The sequence below is a fragment of the Arvicola amphibius genome, chromosome 12, assembly GCF_903992535.2.
Source record: "Arvicola amphibius chromosome 12, mArvAmp1.2, whole genome shotgun sequence".
NCBI classification, from domain to species: Eukaryota; Metazoa; Chordata; class Mammalia; order Rodentia; family Cricetidae; genus Arvicola; species Arvicola amphibius.
Window position 1 is genome coordinate 123,490,975 of NC_052058.2, and position 23,106 is coordinate 123,514,080.

A 23,106-nucleotide genomic window follows, 5' to 3' on the forward strand; every position below is an offset into this window, starting at 1 on the left:
TTCCGCCAACGGAAGCTCCTGGTAAAGTAAGTCTGAGCTGAGACCCAACAGCCAATCCTGGGGCAGGCCCAGGGAGGAGGACTGAAGGGGAGGGCAGCAAGAATAAGACAGCCCTGTCCCAGGACCTTTGCACATGTTTGTCCCTCTCTCTAGAGAGTGCCTGCTTGTGGTGGCTCTGTCTCCCTTCATCCAGGCCACTTCACTAGTACAATCATCCCAGAGAGGACATCCCTGCCTGCTAGAATGAAAACTAGTTCTTGTCTTGCTTTCTTCTTATTATTATTATTACGTAGAATTTATAAACCTCTGATACCACACAGTTCCTTGAGTGCTTATCTGCCATCCTCTCCTATAATGTAAACACTATGTGAATGGGTCTTTGGCTTTGTTCACTGCTGTGTCCCCAATACCTGGACCAGTAGCTGGTGTTTGGTAGATAAACCACCATGAACACTGGATGACTAAATAAAAGAGCAAAGAGGGTGAGCACTTTATAAAGGGGACCGTCAGTACTGCCCATGTCAGAGAGGGGGAAAGAGTGGGACTTCAAAGGAGATGTCTGAGTCTGAGGGACACAGAGGGCTTCCCAGTTTGTAGAGGGCCAGCTAAGATAATTTCCTGACATTGGTGGGAAAGACATCTGTATGACCCTTGCTTAGATTTCTGACATCCAGGAGAGAAGACATGGCAGGACTACCCAGTCCTAGCCAGAGCCCCAAAAGACATTAGCATCCCAGGGGTGGGGTGTGCTGGGGCTGGTAGGGGAGCCAGAGCTCCGGGGAGGGGGCTGCCTCCTTCCGCTCCTACCCTCCGCAGTGACTCTGCTATGACGGGACACAGCTAGGTTTCCAGAGGAACAGAGCCTGGAGACTCCAAGTCCCCCACGGTCCAGGCTAACACTGTGCAGGCAGGTGCTGGAGTCAGAGGCGTGCCCTCTTGCTGGCACAGCCCTGCGCCTCCCCTGACATGTCCACGCCCTCCTCCCTTTGGATTCTCCACCTCACAGTCATTCTCCGACATTGTCATTACCCTTAGATGTGAAGTGGAGACAGACTTGGGAAGAGGTCACCTCCAGAAAGTTAAGCAGACTCCACTGCAGGTGAGGTCATCAGGCCAGGTTCTGGTCATCATGACCCTTAAGAAAGGCACTTCCTGTGGCTCCACTCAAAACAAGATGACATAAACCTGCGGAAACCAGCTTTCATCTTAGCTGAGAAATAGATCAACCCAGACCCCGTCGGCTCTCTAGACACCCACAGAAGGAATCCTGCGGGGTAAGTTGAGTAGAGACTCTTCCTTCCTTCCTCCCTCTTTTCTTCCCTCTGTCCACCCTGAGTTTGACTAGTATGGCTTGAAGTTTTAGTGACAATCCCCCCAACTACCGCATAGACTGCAATGGATTTCTAAGCTTCTTGTGGAAGATGGGCAAGACCAGATGCTCTCTGAGCCATTCCCAGATTGGGAATGAGCCAAATATACTGCCACCAAGTCGTTTGTCTCAGGCTTGCCCACTTAGATCTTGCGAGTCTCGCTGTCTCTAGCGCGCTGCGTCCTTGGATCCACTTCTCTGGTGTGTCACCATTTCGCTGCTTCTTCTCTAGAGGTTTCTTTGCCCTGTTGCTTGTGTCTCTCTCCAGATCTCCTGCAATAAGGTTTCTAACGTCTATTCTCTGCCTCGTTTCCCCACAAATCAGGAGACAGTGAGGTCCAAGGTCAGCTCCAATGTGATCGCTGTTGCCAGCTTCACTGAGGTTGTAGTAGGCACTGGAGAGACTTGGGCAGGCTGCACTAGATAGCCAAGTGCAAGGAACGGCTGGTGTATGCCTGCCAGTCTCTGCCCTCCTCTCTGTCCCAGCGCAGAGCAGCGGGAGGGGGCACTCTCTGGCCCCAGAGGCTACCCTGGGGACCCCAAGCTCCGCCCTGCTGCACTCCTATTGGTTTGGGGCGCCCCCGCCCCCAGTCTTCCTTTCCAGCTCCCGGGCTTTTAGGTTACCCAGAATAAATAGCCCAGGGCGCCTGGCTCGAAGCTGGGGTCGGAAAAAGTCCCAGGACGATCGCTTTCTTCGTCGCAACTCGGACGGGACAGGACAGGCAGGAGAGGTAGAGGACTGCCGGTGTACATTCCAACCCTCAGTATTTTGTCATCGTCGGGGTTCAGAAGTGACAGAAAGTTAAGGTGACTCTTGAGAATTGGGTTGAACGAGAGGCAGGACCGAGAAGTCTAGGAGCTAGAATATGGAACTACTGTCGCCTCCACTCCGGGACGTAGACTTGACAGGCCCCGACGGCTCTCTCTGCTCCTTTGCCACAGCCGATGACTTCTACGATGACCCGTGTTTCGACTCACCAGATCTGCGCTTTTTCGAGGACCTGGACCCGCGTCTGGTGCACGTGGGGACCCTCCTGAAACCGGAGGAGCATACACACTTCCCCACCGCGGTGCACCCAGGCCCCGGCGCTCGCGAAGATGAGCATGTGCGCGCGCCCAGCGGGCACCACCAGGCTGGGCGCTGCTTACTGTGGGCATGCAAGGCATGCAAGCGCAAGACCACCAATGCTGATCGCCGTAAGGCCGCCACCATGCGCGAGCGGCGCCGCCTGAGCAAAGTGAACGAAGCCTTCGAGACGCTCAAGCGCTGCACGTCCAGCAACCCGAACCAGCGGCTGCCCAAGGTGGAAATCTTGCGCAATGCCATCCGCTACATTGAAGGCTTGCAGGCTCTACTGCGCGACCAGGACGCAGCACCCCCTGGGGCCGCCGCTTTCTACTCGCCCGGTCCGCTGCCCCCAGGCAGAGGCAGCGAACACTACAGTGGCGACTCGGACGCTTCCAGCCCGCGTTCCAACTGCTCGGACGGCATGGTAAGGCCCGGGACACAAAAGGACGAGTGCAGGCGACACCTGGGGTATCTACAATGCGTTTCTGAGGCCCTTGGTGTCGGGGGAGTCCTTTAGACACAGGTGTCCCTGGCATCTGGCACTGGGGTCTGTTTGGAGACCCTGAGCATCTAAGATTTGCTCAGTTGGGGATGCATGCCATCAGAACACTGCTGCGCAGACCCCAGGACATATGTTTCCTTTTCAAATCCTTATTACCCAAGTGCAGATTTTTGTTCCTGGGTGACCATCCAGGCTCAGTTTGACCCTGCTCCCGTCTCCTAACTAGGGCTGACCCAGTCCTGTAAGCCACAGCTAGGGGAGTGAGGGAGGGGCGGTGACAAGGAGTAGTGTTCCAGCCGCCTCGTGGATCTGACTCTCGGGCATTCTTGCTATTCACAGATGGATTACAGCGGCCCCCCGGGTGGGCCCCGGCGGCAAACCGGTTTCGACGCAGCCTACTACAACCAGGCGTCCAGCGGTGCGTATTCTCAGCTGTTCCCAGCCAGCAGGCGTTCATTGGCCTTCCGTGTTCCTCTTGAAGATGTCCTCGCTCCCCAGGCTTAATAGTACTCCTTCCTTGCCTCTTATACATACACACTTGTATCTTGGGATGGCTGGGCCGGGCGTGTTGGTGTTTGGGGAGTAAAACTACAACGTGCACCTTCCTCTTCTTTCTCCTTGTAGTCTAGCAAGTCCTTAGTTTCCCTTTTGCTCCAAATCTCTGTGCTGGGCGGGGATAAGAGGCGTGAAGGGACTCCAGCTTGCATTACTAACCTTCCCCTCCCTTACAGAATGCAGGCCAGGGAAGAGTGCGGCGGTATCAAGTCTTGACTGCCTATCCAGCATCGTAGAGCGCATCACCACAGACAGCCCCGCCGCGCCTGCGCTGCTATTGGCAGACGCACCACCAGAATCTCCTCCAGGTCCTCCAGAGGGTGCATCACCAAGCGACACAGAACACGAGGTCCAGACCCCTTCCCCTGACGCCACCCCGCAGTGTCCTGTAGGAATGAACCCCAATCCGATTTACCAGGTGCTTTGAGGGGTCGGCTGAGGCAAGAGAGGATGCACCGCCTACACTCCGGGGTCCCTAGGGTCCTTCACACCCAAAAGATGAAGGTTAAATGACACTCTTCCCAACTGCCCTTTCAAAGTCACACATCCAGAGGCTGCAAAAGGGCGGAACAGAAGTCTATCCCACATCGGTCCCCAAGGAAAGGACGCTATCCATTTGACGTTGTTTGTTTTGTTTTGTTTCGTGCGACTCACAGAGACGTGCTGTCCCTCAGCGGGCCGGAGCTGATCCTTGAAAGGCCAGGCCTTCTTCCTCTTCCTCACTGCTCTTCGCGCAGGGATGAGCCCCGCGCACCTAAGCCCTTCCCTCCACATCCCGGTTGTTTGTGGAGACACGATCCCTACTTTCCGGAGGTCTCCCGACACCCAGTCTTTCCCACAGCCTGCTGAGGCCGCTGCAGTCCCGTGTGTAACAGGTGTAAACATATCCCACCCTTCCCCGGCCCACGCGCGGTTCAGGACCACTTATTTTTTTATATAAGACTTGTATAATCTATTCGTGTAAATAAGAGTTGCTTGGCCAGAGCCAGAGCCCCCGGGCTGTATTTATCTCTGAGGCATGCTGTGTAGTGAAACAAGAACTTTGTATGTTTATTTTTCTGGTGGGCGAGTCTCAGGACTCACTCGCTCAGGTGTTGGAAATAAAGACGCTAATTTATACATCAGTGACTCTGGCTTTTCCTAGACAAGCCAAGGGGATGGGGGGAAAAAAAAACAATACAATCTGGGCGCACTGTGTCGCAGCGACCCCTGTAGGCGGCATAAGGGCAGCAAAGAGGCTGGATGGTGCTAGATTACTAAGGAGGCTAGGCCTGCCTGTAAACCGCAGGTCACCCCAAGCAAGGAAAACAGGATATAGTGGAACGATGCACAGGTTAATGTAAGTTTAAATATAAAAAGCCGGAGATGGTGGCTCATCTCTGCAATCTCAGCACTGGGAAGGCTGAGGCAGGAGGATGGATGCGGGCCTAGGTAAAAAGTGGAGATCTTGCTCCAAAACAACCTTTTTAAAGGAAAAATTAACAGTCATGCTGAGGAGGTAGTCCAGTTGGTAGAGCACTTGCCTAGCATGCATAAAACCCTGGATTCAATCCCCAGCACCATAGACACCTGCCTTGGGAGGTGCAACACCCTGGAGGTGGCACAGAAAAATCAAAAGCTCAAAGTCACGCTCAGCTACACAGCAAGTCCCAGGCCAGCCCTGGATACATGAAAGCCTGCCAATAAATTGATTGATTGATTTAAAATCTAGCACCACCTATTTGAAATCCTGGCAGAATAAGTCTGCCCAGGGCCAGCTATTGCTGTTTTCTAAAATCTCCTTTTGGGGACACTGAAGTGTGTGTAAGGTTGAGAATAGTTCTCCTTCACACGCACAGCATGTCCAGAAGGCTCTGTGGGAGGTTGTGGTCCTAGAACCACTCAACACCCTCACAAGTGTGGAGGAGGGCGGGGTGCTCCAGGGCAGGAAGAGAGAGCTAAAGAGCCTGGGAGATGCTTTGCACACTGTGTGGTGCATGCAGGCTCTTGTGATGGTGTGATTGCCCGGAGGCAGCCTGCACAGAGACAGCGCCGTCGGGAGCCTACACTCAGAGCCTCTTGCACTGCCTCATAAGAAGGCAGAGGCTCGCAGCCTGTGAGGAGAAGGGCATTCAGAACAGCGTTAGGTCTATTGCATTGGTGCTTTCACCAGGCTGTGTAGTCTGGACAGAGAGGAAGCTAGTGGTGCAGCCATACTGCAAGGAGAGCTTCCCGGACAAAGCACTATTTCAGATGTGTCGGGAGAAACAAGAGTAGGCAACAGGCAACAGCAAAGCTATTGGTGCCTGCCCTCCACCCTCACAGGAACCTCTATCCTCCCCTGGAATGGCCTGGCACAAGTTGGTCCTCACACACGCTCGTCCCCAGAGCCTCAGTGCTTCCTGCATTCTGTCCTACAGATCCTGTCCCTGAACTCCCATAGGCCAGGTTCATGACACAGAAAAGACACATTCAGGAAGGACCACTCCATCCCGACAGTGGGCTCTGCTCCCCCAACACCGTACTCGGGGAGTCACTCAAGGCTTCAACCTGTCCTCTCAGATGCTCCCCAGGGCATCTCAGATACACCCACTCCCTCAAGTCCCCTCAGGGATGTCATGACTTTGTCTGTCAGATGAATGCCAAGTCCTATACTGAAGGAAAAGATACCACTGGACACATCCCCTACCTTTGGGACACACCCGACATTTAGGGGTTGGATCTTTCCACAGCTGGTCACACGGTGATTAAGCATTAGAACACAGACTGGGTGAGGACGGGGCAGCCCACATGGTGTCACCCCTAGTAAGAGTCCTGGAGGGACTGGACAGGAGAGAGTGCCCAAAGCTGAGGACACAGCGAGCACCAAGTGGGAGGGAAGGGGCAGCCTCATGAGCCCACAGATGCTCATGGAAAGCAGCTGAGGAGATTGAGAATAAGGAGGCAGGACCACATGGGCCTCCCCTGAGCTGCATCCAGAAGGCAACAGGGAGCCCCAGAGGAATCAACACAGGGGAAGAACAAAAATAATATATAGTATAGAAAGCTCTGTTTGGACTGGGAAAACAGACAGGAGGGAACCACAAAAAGACAGGAAGATGTTTTGTGACTTTCTTGAGGAGATGCAAAGAAATGTCACCTCATATAAAAAAGGAGCCAACAACCCAAAGAAAGATTCCATTTATTCCAGTGTGGCAAATAAATGAATATATTGAGATTGCTACAGAAGCATGGGCAACTTGTGGGGAGACACACAGTGAAGCCCCACTTCCAGAAAAAAATAAAATCTTCTTTTAAATATTTATTTATTGGGTGTTTGCATGTGTGTGTGCATGAGTGTGTGTTTTCAAGTGTGTGTGCAAATGTGTGTATACCATGGTGTGTATGGAAGATTAAAGGATAATTTGAAGGAATTCATTCTCTCCTCCCAACTTGCTGGTTCCAGGGACTGAACCCAGGTCATCAGTCCCAACAGCAAGCGCCTCTACCTGCAGCCCCCAGCACTTATTTTAAACCTCCTATATCCTTCAGAACTTTTTTAAAAGGTTTATTTTATTTTTACATGTCTCATGTGTGTGTAGGTGTCCCAGAGGCTAAGGCATCAGCTCCCACACACCCTGGAGCTGAAATTACAAGTTGTTTCAGCTTAGGTTGTAAGCTGCCTAACATGGGTGCTAATTCCTCCAATGGAACCATCTCTCTGGCTCTTCCTTTTTTTTTTTTTTTTTGTTTGTTATTTTGTCTCCACCCTCCCTGCAGCTGAGGATCAAGTCCAGGGCCTTGAGCTTGCTAGGCAAGTGCTCTACCACTTAGCCCTTCTTGTGTGTTTCAGCTTCTATGCTGGGCCCGGGGGCCACGTGATTAGAATCTGGGGGAGGGGCAAATATGGATATTGTGACCGTTCCTCCCTCTCTCCGGAACAAATATTCGCAGCCCCATTTCCAGAGACCTAGCTACCAGCGATACAGATTTTTGCTGCTATTTTAGTTTTCGTTTTGTTTTTGACATGGGTCTCACTCCGTAGCTTGACTAGCCTAGAACTCACTATGTCTGAACTGCCCTCGAACTCCTGGCAGTCTTCCTTCTACAGCCTGCCCCAGAGCTGGGATTACAGGCATGAACCACCACACTGGACTTCCTTATGCAAATGCCTATTTATTCTGTTGTTATGGCTACTGGTCCAGGTGTGTGCTGCTCCATGTTGGCAATGATCCTTTTGAGGCTGATGAAGCAGCTGCATTATAGAGGACCAGCCCAGGGGCTGCTGGGGTTGTTAGGGTGATACATGGCATGCGCTGGACCAGGGATGCTTTGGATGAGACAAAAAAACGTGGAAGTATTACAGGCCCACAGAAGAATTCTACAGAACTTAGAACAGCCCCACTGTCGCATAACTTAAAAGTGGTAGGGAATGTTCCCATTAAACAAAGAACTAAGTGAGTAACTATAACACACACGTGTGTATGTGTATATGTATTAGCAACTCATATGTGCGTGGAGTGAAAATATTATGAAGAAAAATAGGGGGTGTATTTAGAGGGGACTGTCAGGTGAAAGGCGGGTTAGTTTCTGTACTGGGAACCAGCTGCCCCTCACCCCCGCAGACCGCCCTGGCATCGGGATTTATGGTCCAGCAGTAGAGGACAGGCCGAACGCTGGCCCTGCTCATTGCCAGCCGTGTGCACTCGGGAAGCGAACAGTCTGCACAACACTTCCCAGTGGCTGGTGTGTGGAAGCCTTCATCTCATCTGATGAAAGCCATCTCCATGACTTCAGACCTTGGTTTTGCATCTGAGCGGGCTGAGGTGCCGTTACAGAGGGGATCTGGGCCGGCATGTGTCCTGAGACCACGGGGTTCCAGTGACTGCGCTCTTCTTGTCCTGTGCTATGGCCTGCAGAGTCCGTTGGAAGACAGCTGAGAAGAGGGGAGAGGCTGGAAGCTGGATCACACCTTGGAGAATGGAAATTGTGTCCCTGTTGTCTGCCCCTTGTCTCAGTCACTTCAGAAGCCCCTACTGCCCATCCTGTTTCCAGTGCAGGTGAAACCCCTTGCTTCTGGGGCCATGTTTGTGTGGCTGCATCCAGCAAGTCCCAGTGTGTATACATACACTACATGTATGTGCTCACATGATAGCCATCTTAGCTGTTTTACCATTGCTGTGAAGGAACATCGCATCCAGGCAGCTTACAGCAGGAAGAGTTTACCCAGGGCTCACCGTCCAGAGGGTTAGAGTACCTGACCAGCATGGTGGGGAGCTCGGCAGGGGGCTGGCAGGGTGGTGCTGGAGCAAGAGCCGAGAGCTTAAACCCTTACTCACCAGTGTGAAGTGTCAGTCGGGGCTTGGGAGAAGGGAGGGCGGGTCAGCTGGGAACGGCATAGGCTTTAGAAATCTTAAAGCTCACCCCAGCTTTAAGCTCACCTCATCTCCTCCAATAAGGCCACACCTCCTAGTCCTTCTTAAATAGTTGTACCAACTGGGGACCAAGTATTCAAATAAATGGGCCTCTGGGATTCATACTCTTTCAAACCACCACAACAGCATGCATACAATTAATTAAGAGAGATTAAGGCTTCAGGCTCCCTCTCATGCATGAGCCACTTCCAACACCTAAATGGTCTAAGCTGTTTCTTCATTTTCAGAATAAGTTACATTAAGCAATCTGTTGTGACCATTGTATCTTTCTGTTCTGGATTACGCCTATGTTTAGTGACATTTATGAACATGTTAAAGTCCTACCTAAATAAATTAATCTCATTTGGGTTGGGTGGAATATATTTTTAAAAATGGAATATAAAACAGAAACAATAACATTGAATGGTAAAATAAATTGAAATTATTCTGACATTGTGAAGATAACTGTATCTAAAATATATGTTTAGAGAACTGTGTCTGAATACTGGTGGCCAAGTTTGAAAAGGTTGGGAGACCTTTAGAAGGTGGGGCCTGGCTGGAGGAAGTATGTCACTGGCGGCAAGGGAAGGGGTAGGGGATTCGGACCTGTGGAATTTTTAGCTGACCTCACTTCTTGTTCACCTCCTGCTTCCTGACTGTGGCTGCACAGGACCATGTTCCTTCTTCCCCTATTCCATGCCTTCCCTTCCAGGACGGACTATGTCCCCTAGAACTGTAAGCTGGAACAAACCCTCCCTCCTTTGAGGTATGTGGTCATGGCAGCGAGAGAAATATTGAATGCAAAGAAAAGCACAGGGCTGGGGGTGTACCTCAGTGTGAAACCCTCACTTGTAGGGCTGGGGGTGTACCTCAGTGTGATATTGAATGCAAAGAAAAGCACAGGGCTGGGGGTGTACCTCAGTGTGAAACCCTCACTTGTGGGGCTGAGGATGTACCTCAGTGTGAAACCCTCACTTGTAGGGCTGGGGGTGTACCTCAGTGTGAAACCCTCACTTGTAGGGCTGGGGGTGTACCTCAGTGTGAAACCCTCACTTGTAGGGCTGGGGGTGTACCTCAGTGTGAAACCCTCACTTGTAGGACTTGGGGTGTACCTCAGTGTGAAACCCTCACTTGTAGGACTTGGGATGTACCTCAGTGTGAAACCCTCACTTGTAGGACTTGGGGTGTACCTCAGTGTGAAACCCTCACTTGTAGGACTTGGGATGTACCTCAGTGTGAAACCCTCACTTGTAGGACTTGGGGTGTACCTCAGTGTGAAACCCTCACTTGTAGGACTTGGGGTGTACCTCAGTGTGAAACCCTCACTGTACAAGGCCCTGAAATCGATATCCATTACAAAAAGAAAGAAGTGGCAGGGGGGTGCAGAAAAGAAAAAAAACTTTTCAATGGAGTTATGTTAAAGACTCTTGAGCTGGTTGTTAATCCAGTTGAGGAAGAAAAGCAAATAATATGGAAATATTAGGAAAATATTTTTTGCTGATCTGGCATAAATTATTAACATCAACAAGACAACATAAAATTCATAAGATGCCACTATGGCAAGAATTCAACAATATCAACTAAACTTTTATGAGAATTATCAGTCAGGCAATACTTAAAATTATCACTATATGAGAAAATTCAAAATTCTTTGAATCCCCAGTCTATGGAAGAAAGAAACTTGAGGTTTCTCCAAATGTGATACCAATCCTGAAAATGTACTTGATGTTTCCAACATAGCTGTAAGCACAAAAGAAATATCCTAAAATTATCAATGGTGCAAAACAAGATCAACCAGGTTGAATGAACACTGGACTCTCTGTATGAAAAAATAATGGAAGGAAACATTGTCAATAGAATCTCTAAAAGACTGAAAGACTATACAGCAAGACGAGAAAGGGAGAGAGAGAGAGAAAGAGAGAGAGAGAGAGAGAGAGAGAGAGAGAGAGAGAGAGAAAGAGAGAGAGAGAGAGAACAAAGGAGGATACAGACAAGGATGAGGATAATGGGATAGTGATTCTTGGTTATTTGGTTTTTGTTTTCTTGTCTGATAAACATTTGAACAGCCTGCATACAAGCCATTACTATCTTAAAATTTTACATTTGAAGGCTGGGGAAGTTGGCTCAGTCAGTGAAGTGCTTGCCTTCTGTCCTGAGGCTCTGAGTTCCATCCCTAGCATTCACATAAAAGTCAAGCACTGAGATGTGTATTATAACTCCAGTCCCTGAGGCTCAGGGGTCCGTTAACTTAGCCTGATCAGCAAACTCCAGGACCAAGGAGAAAGCCTGACACAAAAATAAGGTGTGGGGTGTGTGCATGCATATGGAGCCAGAAGTCAGAGCCCACTTTATTGTACACATATTTGGACTTGAGATTTCTCTTTGTGACAGAGTTAATGATTTTAAAAGGTAGATTGGGACTTGTAAGATGGCTCTGTAGTGTGAAGCGGCGGGGCTGCGTCCCGCCGCCCAGTTCCCAGCAACCGGCTAACTTTATCCGAAATAATTACACGGAAACTGTATTCTTTTAAAACACTGCCTGGCCCATAGTTTCAGCCTCTTATTGGTTAATTCTCACATCTTCCTTTAACCCATATTTAGTAATCTGGGTAGCACCACGAGGTGTGGCTTACCAGGAGAGATCTTAACCTGCGTCCATCTCGGAGAGGAGCAGCATGGAGACTCACTATCGTGACTGCCTGAAGTGTCTCTCCAACTCCTGCTTCCCAGCATTCTGTTCTGTCTACTCCGCCTACCTAATTTTCTGTTCTCTTAAAGGGCCAAGGCAGTTTTCTTTATTAATAATGAAAGTAACACATAGACACTCCTCCATCATGGCTCAATGGTTTAAGGTGATTTCCACCAAGTCTGGAACCTCAACTTGATCCCTAGAATCCACATGGTAGAAGGAGAGAACTGACTCCTCCGCGTTGTCCTCTGAGCTTCACGTGTGTGCTACGGGGCACACACACGCGCACACACACACACACACATAGATAAATACACTTAATAAATATTTTGAGAAAGGTATATCCGTGTTTTGAAATTCAACTTAAGCATTTCAGAAAAAGGAAAATATAATGAACTAGAACTTTTACATGTAAACAATCAGAAGACCATGCAACTGAGTTTTTTTCTCAACAGCGGCTATTTTTAGCCTCCTGGTCACTGTTCTTTATTGTGTCCCATTGTTTTATTAATATATAACTAACTCATGAGGATGGAGAGATGGCTCAGTAATTGAGAACACTGGCTACTCTTGCAGAAAATTCCTTAAGTTCCCAGCACCCACACTGTGGCTTACAGCCATCGTTAACTCCAGGAGAGCTAACACCCTCTTCTGGCCTCTACAGGTACTGCACACGTGTACATACATACAGGAAAATGCTCATATGCATAAGATAAAATAAATAAATCTTAAAAGTACTATTCAAAGATAAAACTCACATAATATAAAATCTACCTCTTTAATTTCTTCTACTTATGCTCAGGAGGGTAAAGCAGGAGGATTGCCACAAGACTGAAGCCAGCCTGGGCTACAACATGAGACTCTGTCTCAAAAAAAAAAAAAAAAACTAATGAATAAATAAATAGAAACTCTAATAAAGTTCATATTTCAGTGTTTTGTGTCACAAACCAGTATCACTATCTAATTCCAGAGCATTCTATTCTCCAAAGAAACATGTGGCCATAAGCTGTCCGGCACCACTAACCTCCCTCCCCAACCCTGGGCAACACTAACCTATCCGTATGGATTTGCCTGTTTGGGGACATTTTATGTGGGTAGAATTACACTGTGTGGCTTCTCTCATTCAGCAGATTTCTCAGGTTTATTCACATCATACATGTTAGGGCGTGACTACCATGTACGAGTAGAATTCTGTCATATGGGAGTATCACATTTTATCTGTTCATCAGCTGATGACGTTAGGCTATTTCCCTTTCCCAGCTGTCATGAGCAACTGTGAGCATCACAAGGGTTTGTATATAAATGTATACATCTGTCGGGGCCAATCTTATCAGCTTCAGGGGTTTTGAACCGGGTAAGAAAAAACCTGGGCATGTCTTTGAGAGTGTTTCCAGGGAGGTTCAACTGAAGTAGGGAGACGAGTGTAGGTGAGGTTATCTCAATGCCAAGGGTCCCAGGACGAGGCTCTCTCTGTCTGTCTGCCTCCCTACCTTGCATGCAGAGGCGATGCGACCACCTTCTCATCCTCCTGTCACACAATTTGAGGGCAAACAGTTCAGTTACTTTTTGATAAACATGAAAAATAATTATTACAACACCTAAAACTGAAATTCTTTGATTTCTCCACATCCCTAACAGCATGTTGTTGTCTATTTTGTTGTAACCCTAAAGGACGCAGAGTGATCCAAATGTTAGTTTAACTAATGGTGTTAACGATACTGGCTGTCCATACCATCTTTCTAGTATGGTTTTGCAAATAACCTACCCTTTTAAATTGGGTTCTTTTTGTATTGAGTTGTAAGAGTTCCTTCTGTGTTTTAGATGCTAGAACCTCATCGGCACTGTGGCCTACAGACATGTCTCATTCTGTGGCTCCATGGCCTATAGACGTGTCTCATTCTGTGGCTCCGTGGCCTACAGACGTGTCTCATTCTGTGGCTCCATGGCCTAAAGACATATCTCATTCTGTTGTCTCTTCATTTTCTCATTAGTATTCTTTAAAGCACAAATTTCTCTTATCCAATGAAGTTCAACCTTTGCTTTTGTTCATATGTCGGATAAATAAAAACTTTCCTACCTCGAGCTCGGGAATTATATAGTTTTAGATCTTACAGCTTGGAATCTGGTCCACTCTTAGTTATTTTTTTTAACATGGCCTGTTTAAACAGGACAGGGATTCTAATTTGCTTTGCTCTGTGTGGATTTCCAGTTGCCCTGGCTTTGTTCCTTGAAGACTATCTCTCTGCTAAGCTGCTCTGACACTCTCGCCTGTAACTCTGGGTTTACGCTGTGCTCCCAGTTCCACTCATTGGTCTGCATATCTGTCCTCTTGTACTGAGTATCATCCCGCAACTGTCAATAAAGCTGGCCACGTTTTTGTCTGAATTTGAAAGCTTCTGCGTAAATAGAACTGATTGAAGTATTGCTAGACAATTAGTAAGTGTATGGTTATGGGTCCATCAGGATGGCTCAGCAGGTAAGAGCACTTGCTGCTAAACCAGAAGACTTCGAGTTTAACCCCCAGTCACAGGATACAACATACGAACTGTCCTCTGACCTGCATGTACATGCCATGACCTCTCTCTCTCTCTCTCTCTCTCTCTCTCTCTCTCTCTCTCTCTCTCTCTCTCTCTCTCTCTCTCTCTCTGTGTGTGTGTGTATGAAAAGTTTTTTCAGAAACAAAGCTTTGCTCTGAATTAATAAATGTTATGCATATTTAACATATCACTTAATTTTTATCAGCTTTCAAAAAATTTAAATGTCATCCTGATTTATTTTCTATATAAGTAAAAATTTCCTTTAATCTCCAATTTTCTATTCTTTTTGCTATTTTTAAAAGTGTAACCTTAAAAATGCCTTAGCTTCAGGCCCACCCAGCATCTCCTAGACGTGCCCATCCATAATTGCTAGCCTGGCCACCTTCAGGCTGATAGACACCCAGGCACCCACTAGTGAGCCACAAGGCACCCCAAGGAGGACCTCAGCGGCACTACAGAGTGAGAGAGACGCTCTGGAGGAATGCAGAATCCCCAGCTACTTCTGTAAAGGAAAGCCAGGGGCCCTGCCCCGTGCTTCTGGGAGCATGCTTTTAACAGTGCTGCGGCCACCATCCCGCACTGCCCAGTGCTCTCCCACCATCCCTGTGTGCCTTGGTAGGGAGCGGTAGTCCTGTGTGGAGTCTGGAATGAATGTGTATTATTGACATACATGCAGTCATGACAGAAACCAAGACCTTGGACCCATGGGAAGCTTGCAAAGCCATTTTACCAAAAAAAAAAAAAAAAAAAAGTCAGGCTCGAGTGTGATGGTGATGCTTTCCCCCAAGTTGGAGTGTAGGAGAGAAGGCCAGTGTGTTCAAAAGTTAGCAGTGCAGCTGTTGCTCCTGAATGTTTACAGCCTGAGACAGCTCACCACGGGAGACCTTCTAGAAGGACTAGCCAGCCCCACCCCCAACTTGTGCTGTACCTCATAAATAGGCTGAGGTTCCCGGCTGCCAGCAGTAGTAGGCAACCTCCATCCAAGTGCATCCCGCATATGGACCCCACATTTCCTGTACATGTGTCTGCACGTCTGTCCTTTCTTCATTTCCTTGCTGCCCCCAGTTAGGGTTCCAGCAAGTTGCCTTCCTCATCCCAGCTCCCTGTTTCATTCTTGGAGCCAACAGGAAAGGTGGTGGTGGTGGTGGTGGTGGTGGTGGTGAAGTCCTTGTCCTCCCAAAGACCAAGCCCAAGGAGGGCTGATGTCCTGTCCCACAGCCACTCTGACGCTCTATGGCTATGGGCTGGCAGGGATCTAGGGAAGAGAGATGGATGGGGTTATGAGAGAAGAGGCAAACAGGGAGGAGCGCGGAACACAAACTCATTAAAACCTATCACACAGACGGGAAAGCAGAAGCCCAGAGAAGAGAGCTGCCTGGTTAATGCAGCAAGTGAGCAGCGGAAGCAATGTTTACAACCAAACCCACCCAGAGATTTTTTAGACCCCCCCAGGGACAGCTTGTGGAGATGTAGGCCAGGGGGTGTCCAACCTGTGGCTCATTGATCACAGGATAGCTGTGAATGAGGCCCAACACAAAATTCCCGAATTTACTTAAAATATTGTAGGATTCCTTTTTCGATTTTTTGCTAACTTAGTTGCATGGTTCTGGCATAGGAATATCACACAAAATAAAAACATATATGCTCCCGTAACCCACAGACACCCTCCAATTTAATGTGTAGTCCAAGATAATCCATCCAATGTGATCCAGAGGAGACAAGGGACTGATGGGCATCCATGTTTTGGATGCCCATGGTGGGGGAAAGTAGCTTCTAAGGACATCTAGTGGCTAGAAAGAACCTGCAATTTTCCTGCCATACAGAGCACAACACCCCGGTTCTCTGGCGCAGGGCTCAATTATCTTCAGTGCAGAGGTTAAGAGGCCCTGGTCTAAACACACACACACACACACACACACACACACACACATACACACACACCCTGAGTGTTCTTCACCTCAGCCTTTTTCTGGACTTCTCTGGAGCCTCCGCCTCAGCTGCATGCAGCCCAGCCCAGCACCAGGATCACCATCCAAGCTAAATCACACATTGCCCATGATGGTGTCTCTAGGGTTGCTCTCCCTTGCCCATTAGAGGGAAGAAGTCTGACTTGGAAAGAGAACACCTGCCAGCTCCTTGGCCCATTCTAACAGGGCAGCAAGAAGATAGTCAAAACAGCCAGTTTAGGGTAGATTCCAGCTCCAGCCACAAGATGGCAGTCCAACCCACCAGGAACACAGAGGCTCCTGACCTGGGAGAGTGGTCCAGACCCTGTGCCAACCAGGACAAAGGCCCGAGGGGTTGGACTTTGGCCAGTTCCTGAGCCCAGCAGGACTAGACCTAAGGCCTGCAGGTGCCAGGTGTGACAGCATAGGTACAACTTGGCTTCAGGTGTCCCCTCAGATTTTTTTTTACTTCCCAGCCAGGCCAGTTCACCCTTTGGCCCAGTTATTCCCACAGGGGTCTTCCTGTATCCCAGCACTCCTTCCTCTCCTGCCTGAATGAGAAAAAAACCCAGAGCAGTTAAGGACACAGAGAGGGGTACTACTCCCATGTAGTTGTAAGCCCCTGAAGCGCAGGGACGTTGAGAAGCTTGCCTGATGTCACAGTTAGTCAAAGGTGGGCCACTAGAGATCGGAAGCTAGGCTGTCTGCTCTGATTCGTGCTCAGAACCCTGAGATGGGACAGACAATGCCCAAACAGATACAGCTACCAAAGACATTTTCATACAGGACTGTAAGCCTCCCTTGTGAGGGGCAGGCAGCGATGCTGGGAACAGCTTGAAGCGGGGAAAGGATAAGGTTTAGTATTTCTGAGGAAGAAGCTGGGCTCGGTCAGCAATTTCTCCCCTCCATGCAACCTTGGTTTCTCTGTCGCTTGTTTTAATTTTTTCACGTGTTTTCATCTTGCTGCTCTGGGCTTTCTGCGAATGTCAGCTTCTCTTGGTGTGAAGGGAGGTAAAGGAAGAGACATTTATGTCCTCTTTAGGGCCCAGAAGAGGGAGTGCTCCTTGAGGCCTAGGACCAGAGGGTGTCAACAGGGAACAAAGTGAGAATTTTAAAGAGGGGCCCTTATGGGGGATCCCCAGTTTGCTTACCTCTTGGGAGTGTGCTAGACCCCCTTTCCTGTGCCTCTTCCTCCAGTCCTGCCACAGCCCAGTCTTCTGTGATTAAGAGTCCTCACTACCTAATTTTCCCCTATGAGGAGTTTTTTCTCTGTCTCTCCAAGACCCGATCCCTTTTCTCCCTGCTTCTCCCAACATCCAGGTCATACTGTGGCTCCCCTTAGTGCTCACCATGAAATAGGGTGCCCAGTACCCTCCCTTCGGAGACCCTTGGTAAGTCCCCATCCAGGACTCAGCCTCAGTTTGGGGGTCTAGACATCCAGAGTCTCTAAAGCTGGAGTCTAGGGTCCCAAATCCATTCCTAGCATCTCCTAAATCACCTAGACTTCAGTGAGGGCTTTCTGTGTTTAGGGTTAGTGGAGAGGAGCAGAAGCGAGCCCCAGAGGCGCTGGCAGTCCTTTGACAGAAGTGAGATGAGCCAGAGAGACATTTGGAGAACCAAGCTCTGATCCCAGGTGGCTTCACAGACAGGGAAGAGGGTTCCTGAGGAAGAGACCCTGGATTTCTATCTGGGAGGGAGGTAAAAAGTTCAAGGAGGCCTCTTTCTTGGAGCTCATCTTGACTGCTCACAGCTGGGTCTGTATGTGCCCTTGTCTCCACACACATTTTTTTTTTAAATCCCACTTCTGGGGTCTTTGTGTCTTTCCCTATCTATCAGTCCTAGGGGTGGGCAAAGCATCCTGAGAGCCTGGATCCTGGGAATCTGAATTGGGGCCAGGACACAGTGTACCACACTTGACCTCATTGTGGTCAGAGGATGGAACTGACACTCATCAGAGTGAGAAGGACACTGAGAACTGCTCTTCATCCTGCCTCACTCCGAGGCTCCTCTGGAGGAGTCTCCGTAGAACCCTCCCCTTGTCTGTCCATCTCTGCTCTCTTCTGATAACTCTGCCTCTGACTCCACCACTCATGCCTAGTCCTGACTCCTGCTCCTATCTGCCTCTCCACACTTTCCCCCATGACATGCAGACCTTCCTGTGGGTCAGTATAGACAGACAGTTGTCTGTACAGTTAGCAACTGCCAACAAGTAATTAAGTCTCTCATTTCTTAGTTAAATCCCCTTTGCCAGGGCAGCTTGTGCTTGATTGCGATGGACGCCAATCAGTGAGCATCTTTCACACAACAGTAGCCTTTGAAGCTGGACCTGACCGTCCAGTCTCTCTCAATTCCACTGCCCACTTCTCAAAAGCTGGGAGCGCCTGGAGGTCAACAGTAGGTTTGATTTGTCCTTTGTGACTTGTACAGAAACTGGAGCAAGTAAGGAATGAATGATGTTAATTGCTGATTAAATAAACCACCGAGGGACGGGTGGCAGGCACAAGCCAGGAAAACTTTGAAGTCACAAATACAATCTCTGTTCAAAGCATCAACTTCGAATCTGTAGGACCCACAGCCCCTAGCCACACTGGCTCACCACCCAGGGCAGCTAAAGCTGTGGGGGAAGTGGGGCTGTTGGCATTTTTGGAGCCCTGCGGTCTTTGCACCTCTTTTCATAAGGTAATTCAGATTACTGGGTAAACTGAGATCTGTTGAGTTTGAAAGGGTCCAGGGTCTGAAAAGGTTCAAAGGGATTAAGAGGCGCTCAGGATTAATCACTAATAGAGAATTGGGATAGGGGGATGATGAGAAAGATACTTTCTTGCAGTCCGTGGAAGAGGCTAACTCTGGAAGGATCATGGGGCCTTCAGGTTCCCTGGGAAGGATCGGTATTAAGAGATTCCTTGAGAGGTCAGTACTGGTCCTGGTCAAGGAATGGCTTGCCTGCTCAGAGGATCAGATGGCTCCTGGGTTAGAAGTAGAGGAGCTGGCCGACGCCCTTCTCACCTCGGTATGACCCGGGGGCGCGGGGCCCAGACGTCGTTGTGAGCCTCCGCCCAACTAGTGGAGCTCCCCGAGGGCGGAGCGTCGGCGGGTCCCCACTGAGCAAGAGGCAAGGAAGGGCGGGCGCCCCCAGTGCCGGGGTTGAGGGAGGCCGGGTTCGGTGTGGGCCTAGGAGGGGGGCGCAGAACCAGGGCTTTTTAGGACCCAGCGCGGCGCCTCCCTCCGGGGGCGAGTGCGGCTGCGCGCGCCGTGTGCCCGTGTCCGGAGAGCCGCGGGCTGGACGCGGACCGCGCGAACGAGCGAGCGAGCAGGCAGCGGAGCAGCAGCCCGGAGGCAGCAGCGGCGCGGCGGCGGCGGTGGCGGCAGTGGCCGCTCTGCGCCTCGCCTCCCTGGCCTCGCCAGCTTCGCTGCGCCGCGCCCGGACCTACCACCCCCGCCTCCCGGGCCCGACCTCGGCAGCGCCCCTCGCCTCGGCTTCCAGCGCCACCCGCCCTCCCGGATCAGGGAGCGGAGCGCGGGGCGCAGAGACACCGGAGCCAGTGTCCGCCGGCCCCACCAAGCAAGCCCGGCCGGGAGAACCTTCGCTCGGCCCTGCGCTGCTTCGCAGCCGTCCGGGAGCTGTCCCTTCAGCACCGCCGCGGAAACCCGAGTCCCAGCGCAGCCCAGCGGAACCCCTGACCCAGCCCGAGCGCACCAGGCGCAGCGCTCAGCGACCGCCCCGCGGGGCAGCACCCAGGTGCCCCAGCCCAAGGGACCCGCCATCTCCTCCGGGAGGCGGGGAGAAGGATCGAGGAGGGCGGGCGGGCGGGCAGCTTCACTCGCCACCGAGAAGAATAAGCAAGCAGCCAGGCGAGAAGAGCCTAAGGGGACCCGCCACACAGGGAGGAGAGCAGCCTCCATCAATCCCCACCGCACCGAGAGCGCGCTGCGGCGACCACCGCAGAGCCGAGCGCGGATTTCCCGCCCCCCCTCCTCTTATTTCCCGTGCTGGGGCTGGTCTATTGGTCCGGCTCCCAGAACGGAGCAGCTGACCTTCCCCTAAAAAGCTTTGTGTCGGTTTCACCATTTTCCCGCTGAGATGGTACCGGGAGCCCGGCCCCCCCACCCTTTCTCGCCTCCTCCCGGGGCTCGTCGCTGAGCGCCGCCCCACATCCTTCCTCCCCCCTCTTCTTTCCCTCTTTCCTCTCCTCCTCTGCCTCCTCCGCAGCCAGGCCAGCTCCCTCTCACATTAGGTGCCTTAGAGACCCTTGGGAACCCACGCACACACCCCTGGACCGTTACCTGACTGCCAGCTCCCCTCGAGGGAGCTTGAGTCGCTCGTTGGGGTGGGAAGCCAGAGTCGCGGTCCTCTGTGCCCCCCGACGGCTGGGGGGAGGGGGGAAGAGGCCCTGCGCCCCCCTCCCCGTCGCCAACTCCCCCTGGCGGCAGCTCCCATGGGTGTCGCTGGGCCGCGCCATGCCTAAGGGGGCGCCGCGATGGGCCAAGGGGACGAGAGCGAGCGCATCGTGATCAACGTGGGCGGCACGCGCCACCAGACGTACCGCTCGACGCTGCGCACGCTGCCCGGCACGCGGCTTGCCTGGCTGGCGGAGCCGGACGCCCACAGCCACTTCGACTATGACCCGCGCGCCGACGAGTTCTTTTTCGACCGACACCCGGGCGTCTTCGCTCACATCCTGAACTATTACCGCACCGGCAAGCTACACTGCCCGGCCGACGTGTGCGGGCCGCTCTACGAGGAGGAACTGGCCTTCTGGGGCATCGACGAGACGGACGTGGAGCCCTGCTGCTGGATGACGTACCGCCAGCACCGCGACGCCGAGGAGGCACTGGACAGTTTTGGCGGCGCGCCCCTGGACAACAGTGCCGACGACGCGGATGCCGACGGCCCCGGCGACTCGGGCGACGGCGAGGACGAGCTGGAGATGACCAAGAGACTGGCGCTCAGTGACTCCCCAGATGGCCGGCCGGGCGGCTTCTGGCGCCGCTGGCAGCCGCGCATCTGGGCGCTGTTCGAGGACCCCTACTCATCCCGCTATGCGCGGGTAAGTGACAGTTTATCCATCAGAAGGACCTGACCCGGAAAGGCAGCCTTTGCCGCTTCCCGCGGGCAGTGTGCAATGGGCAGTGAGTGCCCAGAGAGTTCTGAACTGAAGCTGGTGTGTACGTGTACGTGTGTAAGAGAGAAGGGGTGATTTTGCCATGGTGACTGGGTTTGTATACATGAGTATGTATTGGTGGTTGTATGAGAGCATATGAATGGGTGTTTGTGTGTCTGCTTGAGTAGACTGTGCATGCATATTTATGTAAGTATCCTGGTGTGTATTTGGATGGGTAAAGTATGTGGGAACAAGTGAGCATATGTGTGTGTTTGAACGTACATGACACGTCACATTCCTGTTACTGCCCTTCTGTGCCTTTAGCAGATGCACACTGTGAACGTGTGAATTGCCCTTTGGTTTGGGGGAAGTGGGGAACTCCTTCCTTCTTCCCAGGTTAGGGAGCCTCTGGAGTAGAAAGGTGTCTTAGCCTGCTGGGAAAATAGAGGCAGGCAGCCCCTCCCTCCCCAGGGACCTTCCTTAAGCCATCTGATGAGGTGGTCTTGGGAATGCACGTAGCTAATTAATAGCTTGATGATTGGTGTGGGTCTGGGCTGGGGGTGGGGAACAGAGAATGGTGGTCGTGCTGACACCTGCCCTCCTGGGTCTGGGAAGAGCCTGGGGGAAAAGTTTAAGAAGGCCTTAACCACCTGCTTCCTCTGGCCCCTGGGAAGAGGCTAGTAGAGAGGAAAACCTGAAGGGGAATTGTACCCAGAGGAAGTGTGTGAAGTGGGCGTGTCTTCCTCAGACACACCCCTTTAGAAACAGCAAATTGTTACTAGAGAGAAAAGACACCCTGTTGCTGACCTTGGCCCTTCGGATTTGGCCTACGCGGATTAGTTTCCTGTGTAAAATTGGGAGAATGGTGAACTGTAGGGACCATTTGATGGACCATCTCCCCAAAAGAGACTCCAGAGAGACACCTACCCTGGAAGACAAACTCTGGGTCTTTCAGAACTCTGTTCTCCTGGCTGCTAAGAGAAGGATGTGTAGAGCTGGGAATTTGAAGCAGCCCCTCCCCCATCTGTAAGGCACCTCCGCCACTCCCAGGCAAAAACTCTGCTTCTGCCCAGCTGCCTTTTCCTGCTACAGGTCCCTTCTCTTTTGCTGGCCTGGAGGCTGAGCCAGAGCTGGGGTATGGGGGCATGAGGAGGGGTTGGAATCTACAGAGAGTCAGTAGACAAATAAGAGTTGGGGGAGGGGTCTCAGGTGCCCAAGAGCGAGAAGGGCTGTATAGGCAAACACCTGACAAATTTGATGCTGAGAGAAAACAAAGACGTGTGGGGTGGGGACAGCTGTCTAAAAACTCTGCCTTGAATCCTAGGCCAGGTGCTGGGGTAGGGATGGAGAGAGAGCACTTGGCCTCCCAGTCGCCACTGACGAGTTTGGCCAAGGTCAACCTGAAAGTAGGGGGCCAAGTAAAACTTGAATCAAAGTCTCCTGGACTCTGTTCTCCCCTGAGCTGGCCACTGGCTCCGTTTTTGTCCAGGGTGGCCTAGGACCGTGTAGAGGAGGCCTGTCTTCTTTCCTGCTCTCCTTGATGACAGAGACCACTACGGCTAGAGGATTATGTAACTAGAGGCTATGCTGAGCTGTGAGGAAGGGCTGGAACGTGGGACTGAGAGAATGAACCAGTATAGGCTGGGAGTGAGATGCCCTGCCTAGCAGGCTAGGTCAAGGCCTGAGTTAGAGCAACCCTTCCACTTACATTTGACCTTGACCCCTGCAAGGTAAGGCCAAGCAGGCCCAACTTCTCTAGGGTAGTGGCAGAGGGCTGGGCCCCTCCAGCCTGCCACCTTGGACTCTGCTCTGGTCAGTGTACCCATATTTCAGGGCAGGTGAGGGTCGGTAGGGTGTATTCCACCCCCCGCACTTGCTCTTCCCACCCACTGGTCATTCCTAGGCTGTGGGGTGGCCTTCGCTCACTGGAGACAAACAGAACGCCTAAGGACAGCTTGAGGTCAG

The 23,106-nt window shown here is 51.3% G+C and overlaps 2 protein-coding genes across 2 annotated transcripts in view; both read left to right on the forward strand.

The window, feature by feature from the left end:
- The first annotated feature begins 2,235 nt into the window (after positions 1-2,235).
- Myod1 (myogenic differentiation 1) lies at positions 2,236-3,922 on the forward strand. Its single transcript, XM_038314357.1, has 3 exons — positions 2,236-2,862; positions 3,280-3,358; positions 3,672-3,922. Exons 1-3 carry the CDS (start codon positions 2,236-2,238, stop codon positions 3,920-3,922), a joined length of 957 nt encoding a protein of 318 aa, XP_038170285.1.
- Positions 3,923-20,517: 16,595 nt separating this feature from the next.
- The window catches only part of Kcnc1 (potassium voltage-gated channel subfamily C member 1), a 40,450-nt gene continuing 37,861 nt past the window's right edge, over positions 20,518-23,106 (forward strand). Inside the window, exon 1 of the mRNA XM_038313913.1 lies at positions 20,518-21,087. Within this exon, the coding sequence (XP_038169841.1) occupies positions 20,518-21,087 (570 nt within the window). The remainder of the gene's footprint in view (positions 21,088-23,106) is intronic.